The 9,225-nt window shown below is 37.9% G+C and overlaps 1 protein-coding gene and 1 pseudogene across 1 annotated transcript; both read left to right on the top strand.

Annotated features, from left to right (window-relative positions):
- Nucleotides 1–3,742: 3,742 nt before the first annotated feature.
- On the top strand, nt 3,743–4,669 carry LOC129543493 (olfactory receptor 12D1-like). Its single transcript, XM_055406622.2, has one exon. The coding sequence runs from the start codon at nt 3,743–3,745 to the stop codon at nt 4,667–4,669; it is 927 nt and encodes a 308-aa protein (XP_055262597.2).
- Nucleotides 4,670–4,710: 41 nt separating this feature from the next.
- On the top strand, nt 4,711–7,193 carry LOC148774158 (olfactory receptor 14J1-like; annotated as a pseudogene).
- The last annotated feature ends 2,032 nt before the right edge of the window (nt 7,194–9,225 follow it).

The raw sequence follows: 9,225 nt of genomic DNA, 5'->3' as shown, positions 1-9,225 counted from the left end.
TTTCTCAAGAGGCAGGTCAGGTGGTCTGGTATTCCCATCTCTTTCAGAATTTTCCACAGTTTATTGTGATCCATAGTCAAAGGCTTTGGCGTAGCCAATAATGCAGAAATAGATGTTTTTCTGGAACTCTCTTGCTTTTTTGATGAGCCAACAGATGTTGGCAATTTGATCTTTGGTTCCTATGCCTTTTCTAAATCCAGCTTGACCATCTGGAAGTTCACGGTTCACGTACTGTTGAAGCCTGGCTTGGAGAATTTTGAGTATTACTTTACTAGGGTGTGAGATGGGTGCAATTGTGTGGTAGTTTGAGCATTCTTTGGCATTGCCTTTCTTTAGGATTGGAATGAAAACTTACCTTTTCCAGTCCTGTGGCCACTACTGAGTTTTCCAAATTTGCTGGCATATTGAGGGCAGCACTTTTACAGCATCATCTTTTAGGATTTGAAATAGCTCAACTGGAATTCCATCACCACCACTAGCTTTGTTCATAGTGATGCTTCCTAAGGCCCGCTTGACTTCAAATTCCAGGATGTCTGGTTCTAGGTGAGTGATCATACCATCGTGATTATGTGGGTCATGAAGATCCTTTTTGTATACTTCTTCTGTGTATTCTTAACACCTCTTCTTAGTATCTTCTGTTTCTGTTAGGTCCATACCATTTCTGTCCTTTATTGTGCCCATCTCTGCAAGAAATTTGCCTTTGGTACCTCTAATTTTCTTGAGAGATCTCTAGTCCTTCCCATTCTATCTAATGGAAATATTGAATGATAAGCAGGTCAGATTTATCAAAGGCATGGAGTCACAGAAAAAGTGGCTATTTTGGTTAGGCCACAGAACTTGATCTGGGCCCATCAGGGCCACAACCAATCCATCCACCATTAAGCCAGATAGACAGGCTATGCCCACCAGCCCCAAGTACCATCTTGGAGTGGCAGAGTGGATAACAATTACTAGTAGTGATTATATCCTTTGACAACCACCCAGAAGCATCCAGCTATCCCTGGAGAGTCAAAGATAAAGAACTGGATCAAGGAACCAGTCATAGAAATAAATACCTCCTACAGGAAGCCCTCTAGCATTTTTGGCATCACTTTAAAAATGTAGGGAAAAAAAAAAGATGTGGAGATTGTCAAGGAAGGACAGAAACACAAATATATGAATTCAGAACAATAATTTACACAATGATACTTATTGATTTGTATCTATTCATAGCATATCCTAGAACAGGAAATTATTAATGTGATGAATATGTAATGAGTTTCAGCAAAGCAAGAAAAATAAACTGCAGTAGAAAGATACACAGAGTACATGGCATTCATAACTGTAATTAGAAAACTTTGATAGATGGTAGATCACATACAGATACTCCTTCAATGAATCAGATAAATTATTTTTACCTGAAGGATATAGGAAGAAGTGAAGATACACATTGGAGAGATCAGCCTCATTCTCCCAGAGAGAAATGTGAGCTTGGGGAGCCCAAAATTAAAGAAAATATTTTAGTGTTAATACCAACAGTGAAGAATCAGATTTAGAAGAAACAAAAACAATGCTACTTCTCCATATTCATCTTTTTTTTGTTTTCCATAGAACCACAATAATAAATGAGTAAAATATTTAAAAGATATTTAAATACAGATATCTTTCTGTATGGATCAATGGGATATCACTGACCCTCATTCATTAACTGTCATTGCTCAATTTCCTTCCATTTCATACAGAGTTTTTGAAGGAAAATGCCCAAGAGAAGAAAGTGCATCCATACCTCTGGTCCCAGGAAATAAAAGGTAATTTAAGAAAACATGGTCATTGCAAATTGTCTCAAACTGTTTGTGGTTCTAAAACTAAGAAAGAAACACAGTAAGCAAAGAAAATAGGAACAACAACAAAAATGGAGCTCAAGGTAGGAATTCCCCAAGGAGAATTCTCTTATATTTCAAGGAAAGAAAGGTAATATGTTAATTTTTATAATAATCTTCACAAACCCAGGGGACACCCTCTCTCAGGGATGATATGTTTAAAGATCTGTGGATCATAAAAACAGGCAGAATTTCAGCAAGAAGAGGTTTTTAGAAGATGAAGAGCTTATGCTGTAATTCCAATATAAAACATCACATCAAATATTTTTCTACTCTTTATTTTTCAAGTATTTTTATACCATTTACTTTTCAGGAGTATCAACCTGATGAACCTTCTTAGCTGTGAATTTGAACACTCAACCCGGTAGGAGAATGAACCAGGAGACAAGCTGGAGAGTTGTCCATATTCTCTGTCTTCTTGCCTGTACTAAATTTACAAGCCAAGGATTTCGAGCTTTTCCTATCTTATAATGAACCTTGTGTTTGCAGATTATGAATGCTCTTTACTGCCTACAATTTTATTGCCATATCTCTAGATATTCTCCAAAGTAAATATGCAATCTCTAAACATTCATGATGCAGTGAAATGAATCATTTAGTACAGGAAGTCTCATTGCTATTTTTTTAATGTTAGGAAAAGGTTTTTTCTCCAAATGAATTTTTGGTGAGATTTTGTTTTGTGTAAACAACCAAAGATAATATCTGAAAAAAAAAATATCTGGCATAACAATTATATCTTAAGCAGGAGTGACAGAGTTTAACAATTTACAAAATATACTTGGCTATTAAGGAAAATTAATAATTAATTTTCCTGATGCTGGGAAAGATTGAAGGCGGGAGGAGAAGGGGATGACAGAAGATGAAATGGTTGGATGGATTCACTGACTAAATGGACATGAGTGTGAATAAACTCTGGGCGTTGGTGATGGACAGGGAGGCCTGTGGTATTACAGTTCATGCGGTCGCAAAGAGTCGGACATGACTGAGCGATTGAACTGAACTGATTAAGGAAAATTACTCTGAATTTCTTGAAGCCAGCCTTTCATAAAGGTGTGATAAAAATTAGATAATTTCTCAAATTTTTCTCTAGTTATGAAGCCTAGAATCCCACAGGATTCCTAGAAATGTCCCCTAATTCACTTTTTTATTCTACTCACTTAAAATCTTTTCTCTCTCCTCTCAAGGATTTTCCAAACTTCAAATGATTTCCTTTTTATAGGGAGCACTTAAATGTTTGCATCTCTATTCAGATTCTTATAGCTATTATTCTCTCATTGTCTATTTTTCTGAAGTGAAACCCTTCATGTGGTTTCCTACTAAGTCAAGAGATAGCAGTGGGGGATTGCTTAAAAGTTTACCCTCTGTTAGAGCTGAATGAGAATGACAAGAGGGTAGTTTTATCAGAATGTAGAAGCTCACAGCCCAATAAGATGGTAGGCTGGCAACATACTCTGAATCTCTGGGTGAAGGAAAAAAATAATAATGATAAATCTAATGAAGAAAAAAAGTGGTTAGGTAACAGTCCATTACCAACATGTAACCTTAATATTTTAAGAAGTTAATGGTCCAAATATCATACAACTTCTGGTGCTGTGAATGTTTAAAACAACAATGCTTTCCCTCAAAATATGGTGTCTAGGTAGGAAAATCCTCAGCAGGAGGCCTTTGGTTCTGATAAAAGTGAAAGTGGCTCAGTCATGTCCATCTCTTTGAATTCTCCTGGCCAGAATACTGGAGTGGGTAGCTGTTCTCTTCTCCAGGGAATCTTCCCAACCCAGGGATCAAACCCAGGTCTCCCACATCGCAGGTGGATTCTGTACCAGCTGAGCCACCAGGGAAGCCCATAGGAGATAGCATTTCATTATTATTTTGTCTTTTAAGTGATGCTGAATCAAACCTCAGTCACTGAATTTCTCCTCCTGGGAGTGACAGACATCCAAGTACTGCAGCCGGTTCTCTTCGTGGTTTTCCTTACAATTTACTTTCTCAGTTTGGCTGGAAATGGAGCCATCCTGATAGTTGTCATCTCTGATCCAAGACTTCATTCCCCTATGTATTTTTTTCTGGGAAACCTGTCATGTCTAGATATCTGCTACTCCACGGTGACTCTGCCAAAGATGCTGGAGAACTTCCTGTCTACACACAAAACAATTTCCTTCTTGGGATGCATGAGCCAACTTCATTTCTTCCACTTCCTGGGTAGTACAGAGGCCATGCTGGTGCCCGTGATGGCCTTTGACCGCTTTGTGGCTATCTGCAAACCACTTCGTTACCCTCTTATCATGAGTCATCAGGTCTGTACCCAGATGGCTGTCACAATCTGGATCACTGGTTTTTTCCATGCCCTACTGCACTCAGTAATGACCTCTCGCTTAAACTTCTGTGGTTCCAACCATATCCATCACTTCTTCTGTGATGTTAAGCCATTGCTCAAGCTGGCCTGTGGGAACACTGAGCTCAACCAGTGGCTGCTCAATAATGTCACGGGGACTTTTGCCATGGGCTCATTCTTCCTGATACTTCTCTCCTATTTCTACATTGTTATTTATCTTTTCCTCAAGACCCGTTCTTGCAGCACGCTTCGTAAAGCACTGTCCACTTGTGCCTCCCACTTCATGGTAGTTATTCTTTTATTTGGTCCTGTTTTTTTCATTTACATTCATCCTGCCTCAGGTAGCTCCATGGACCAGGAACGGATCATTGCCATTATGTACAGTGTGGTCACTCCCGTACTAAATCCACTGATCTATACTTTGAGGAACAAGGAAGTGAAGGAGTCCTTGAGGAGGGTGATCAGAAGGAAACTCTGACTTGAAGAAGTCTATGAACTCTTCTGAAGCATAAACAGGCAATGAGACAGTTGAGATGTGAAATTATATTGCTTCTCAAATTGTTTATCAACTATATAAATACATATATATAGATAGATATAAATACATATATATATATATATGCATACATGCTAAATCACTTCTGTCATGTCTGACTCTATGACCCTTTGGACTGTAGCCCTCCAGCCTCTTCTGTCCATGGGATTTTCCAGGCAAGAATACTGGGGTGAATTGCCATTTCCTCCTCCAGGGGATTTTCCAGACCCACAAACTGAATCCACGTCTCTACATCTCTTGCATTGCCAGGAATGTTCTTTACCACTAGCGCTACCTAGGAAGCCCATCTATTCATGTGTACCTGGAAATGTCTTATCAACCGCTAGAACTGGGCATGGAACAACAGACTGGTTCCAAATAGGAAAAGGAGTACGTCAAGGTTGTATATTGTCACCCTGCTTATTTAACTTATATGCAGAGTACATCATGAGGAATGCTGGGCTGGAAGAAGCACAAGCTGGAATCAAGATTGCCGGGAGGAATATCAATAACCTCAGGTATGCAGATGACACCACCCTTATGGCAGAAAGTGAAGAGGAACTAAAAAGCCTCTTGATGAAAGTGAAAGAGGAGAGTGAAAAGGCTGGCTTGAAGCTCAACATTCAGAAAACTAAGATCATGGCATCTGGTCCCATCACTTCATGGGAAATAGATGGAGAAACAGTGGGAACAGTGTCAGGCTTTATTGTGGGGGGCTCCAAAATCACTGCGGATGCTGATTGCAGCCATGAAATTAAAAGACGCTTACTCCTTGGAAGGAAAGTTATGACCAACCTAGATAGCATATTAAAAAGCAGACACATTACTTTGCCAACCAAGGTCCGTCTAGTCAAGGCTATGGTATTTCCAGTGGTCATGTATGTATGTGAGAGTTGGACTGTGAAGAAAACTGATCACCGAAGAATTGATGCTTTTGAACTGTGGTGTTGGAGAAGACACTTGAGAGTCCCTTGGACTGCAAGGAGATCCAACCAGTCCATTCTAGAGGAGATCAATCCTGGGTGTTCATTGGAAGGACTGATGCTATTGCTGAAGCTCCAATACTTTGGCCACTTTATGTGAAGAGTTGACTCACTGGAAAAGACTCTGATGCTGGGAAGGATTGGGGGCGGGAAGAGAAGTGGACGACAGAGAATGAGATGGCTGGATGGCATCACCGACTCGATGGATATGAGTTTGAGTGAACTCTGGGAGTTGGTGATGGATAGGGAGGCCTGGTGTGCTGTGATTCATGGGGTCGCAAAGAGTTGGACACGGCTGAGCGACTGAACTGAACTGAACTGAACTGAAATGACCCCTGCAGGTTAGCACATTTTAATGTGAGAAGTAAAATTATTATGCTTTCAGAATTTGAGAATTTTAATTTAGGACATAATTACTCAGTTAGAAAATTAAATTCACTCACCATTTAACATACTATTTAAGGGGAATTTTTAAGAGCTACATCATGATTTCTTGTTATCCAAGCAGGGAGGCAAAATAATAAATAAAATTACATTGTAATCACGAATGAACAGAAAATAACCAGTAATTTAACTTCAAATAATTTCAATATTTTTAAAATTCAATGGTCAAACTCTCAGTTACTATGAATTGTTATTAAAAATGGAGGCAGGTTGAAAAGACATCTCAAGAATATCTTCTATCTTATTTGTGTGTGTTTTTTTTCTCAACTTCTGGTCATGGAAAATGTTGATTTACAGAATTTTTTCTACTCTTTTGTTCTGCTTTTATATTCTACCCTTATTTCAAAAAACTATAAAGCAATGTGACATGATGTAATATAAGCGAAATATTAAGAATAAATAAATTATTATATTATTTCACTTCTCCATTCTTAGTCTTATACGTAGTGGCTTTAACTGGTAATATTTTCATTATCACTGCAACTTCCATGGATGGCAGTCTCTATTTACCCATATATTTCTTCCTGAAACATCTCTCCTTCTTGAACCTATGTAATATTTCTGTGACTGCACCAAGGTTCATTTGCAACTTGATTATGCAAAGTAGCAATATTCCCCTCTGGGAATGCATATTGCAGTGTTGTGCTTTCATTCTCTGTGGTTCTGCAGAGATGGCCACACTCACAGTGATGCCTTATGATCGCTATGTGGCTATCTGTCTGCCTTCTTCTGCGCTCTGAAATCACCATGAATGTCAACATCTGTACTCATGAAATCTTAGCCATTTGGATCGGTGGGGTCATCTTTGAAGTTATGCATACATCTGCTACTTTCTCCATCACTTCTATGGTGACAATATCATTCACAAACTCTTCTGTAATATCTCCCAGCTCCTAAAACTCACTTGTTCCAATGAGTATGTCAGTGAGCTTGGGGTTACTGGCTTCCTGTCCTTAATGGCATTTCTTTGCTTCATTTCCATTTGATTCACACACACACACACACACACACACACACACACGCATCCTCTACTGTGTTGAAGATCCCATATACCGAGGGCAGAGCAAAGACCTGTTCCACCTGCCCCCTCCACCAGCTATCATCATATTGTTTGTCTCTACTGGCATCTTTTGAGTTTCTAAAGCCACATACTGACTCTCCAACTGCATTAGACTTTACTTGAAAGTGAAAGTCGCTCAGTTGTGTCTGTCAGTCATGTCTGACTCTTTGTGACCCCATGGACTTATGCAGTCATTGGAATTCTCTAGGCCCGAATACTGGAGTGGGTAGCCTTTCCCTTCTCCAGGAGATCTTCCTAATCCAGGAATTGAACCCAGTTCTCCCACATTGCAGGTAAATTCTTTACCAACTGAGCCACAAGGGAAACTAAGAATATTGGAGCGAGTACCCTATCCCTTCTCCAGAGGCAGGAATTGAACCATTCTCCTGCATTGCAGGCGAATTCTTTACCAACTGAGCTATGAGGGAAGCCTACTATTTTTATATTGTTTTTTATAATATTTTGCCTCCAACACTTAATCTGATGATCTAAAACTTGAGAAACAAAGCCATGAAATGAGGTATAATAAAGTTTTCAAGAAAAGAAAAGCCTACCTCTTTTGCTGAGTCACCTCTATTCATTCCTCACTGAGAAACAAATCAAAATATATTGGAAAAATGTGACAGAGTCAATCAAGAACTTAAAGCTCAAGCATAACTCGTTATAAGGAAAGTCATACCAATGGACTGTCTCTGAGCAATAAAAACATCGACATAGAGTTATCCAAAAACTATTCTTATAAATACAGTAGATTTAAATCTCACTGTACAGTGCCAAATATGGTGAAAATATAAATATTTTTAACAGTGAAGACTCCAACTTAATTATCCTTTCTGACTCATTTCTTTTTTTTTTAATCTCTTTTGGTTTTCCTGTTTAATTTTTGATTTTTACTTTGACTCATACTTTATCTCAGGTTATTATTGTCTACTGTGCTTTCTTTGCTTGGTAGCTATCTGTCTTTTCTTTCACTTTTAATTTCTCTAGGTCCCTTTGCTTTAATCAAGACTCTTATTAGATAATGTATAGACAGACTTTGGTTTTGTTTCAGATCAAGGGTCCCTCCTCATTAATAAGGTAATTCCTTTAAAATTTCTGTACCACATTTTGTCTGATTTTTATTCCATTGTTTACTGTGCTTCTAATCTCTTATTTTCTTATTGTTGTCTTTGTCAGATGTCATTCATCTTTGTAATATTTTATCTGTGTCATACGTTCTTTTTCTTTGAGGACAGTGATTATAAGGGCATCTGGACAATGCTATCTGGTTCATTTCTATCAAAGAAAAGAACAACTGATTTTTTTTTCTGAGTTACAATCAAATTTGGAATATTATATAGTACATAAGCACATAAGAGAACCACCTAGCCCTCAATGTTTTCTGTCTGTTTAAGGGTCCAAATAATGTTCTATTAATCTTACAGGGCTTCAGCTGGTAACATACATGGTCACCAAGGAAAAGTCTGATTATGTCATTTGTGTTGCATCCTTGTCTTTCATGTGAGTGAGAAGTTGAAAAAAACAATAAATGACTCATAAAATGCTTATAGCAATAAATAAAAACACAATTAAACTAATATATTTTTAAAAGACACATTTGAAAAATAAGCAAAAAAATCATGTCAGTATAATATACAGTGACCAAAATGTAAAAGAATGGATGATATGAGCAGCAGATAAAATGCAAGAAAAGGCAGAAAAAGCTAGCTGATAGATCCAAGAATTTCTCACAGAATGAGAAAAAAAAAATTTAAAGAAAGCATGAAAAAGAGCTTAGGTATCATAAAAGATAGGGGAAAAAAATTCAATATCAGTCTAATAATGGTTCCAGAAAGATCTACTTTCCATGCAATTGAGGGAATGTGTAACAGGCAGTATTCAGAGAAATAACTTTAAAGGCTTTTTTCCCAGAATTCATAGAAATGTAGATCTTCAGGTATGAGAAGCACAACGAAAATTGGCCAGTATAAGTAAAATGAATATAAGTGTAGTTATATCATTCTGAACCTATA

This window comes from Moschus berezovskii, chromosome 23, assembly GCF_049115385.1.
Source record: "Moschus berezovskii isolate FMDL1 chromosome 23, NW_MosBer_1.0, whole genome shotgun sequence".
NCBI lineage: Eukaryota > Metazoa > Chordata > Mammalia > Artiodactyla > Moschidae > Moschus > Moschus berezovskii.
Note: the sequence above shows the minus strand (reverse complement) of the source record. Positions and strands in the feature narration are given on the sequence as shown.

Bases quoted from the DNA above. Each gene is read 5' to 3' on its own strand.
- LOC129543493 (XM_055406622.2), top strand. From the start codon at position 3,743: ATGCTGAATCAAACCTCAGTCACTGAATTTCTCCTCCTGGGAGTGACA.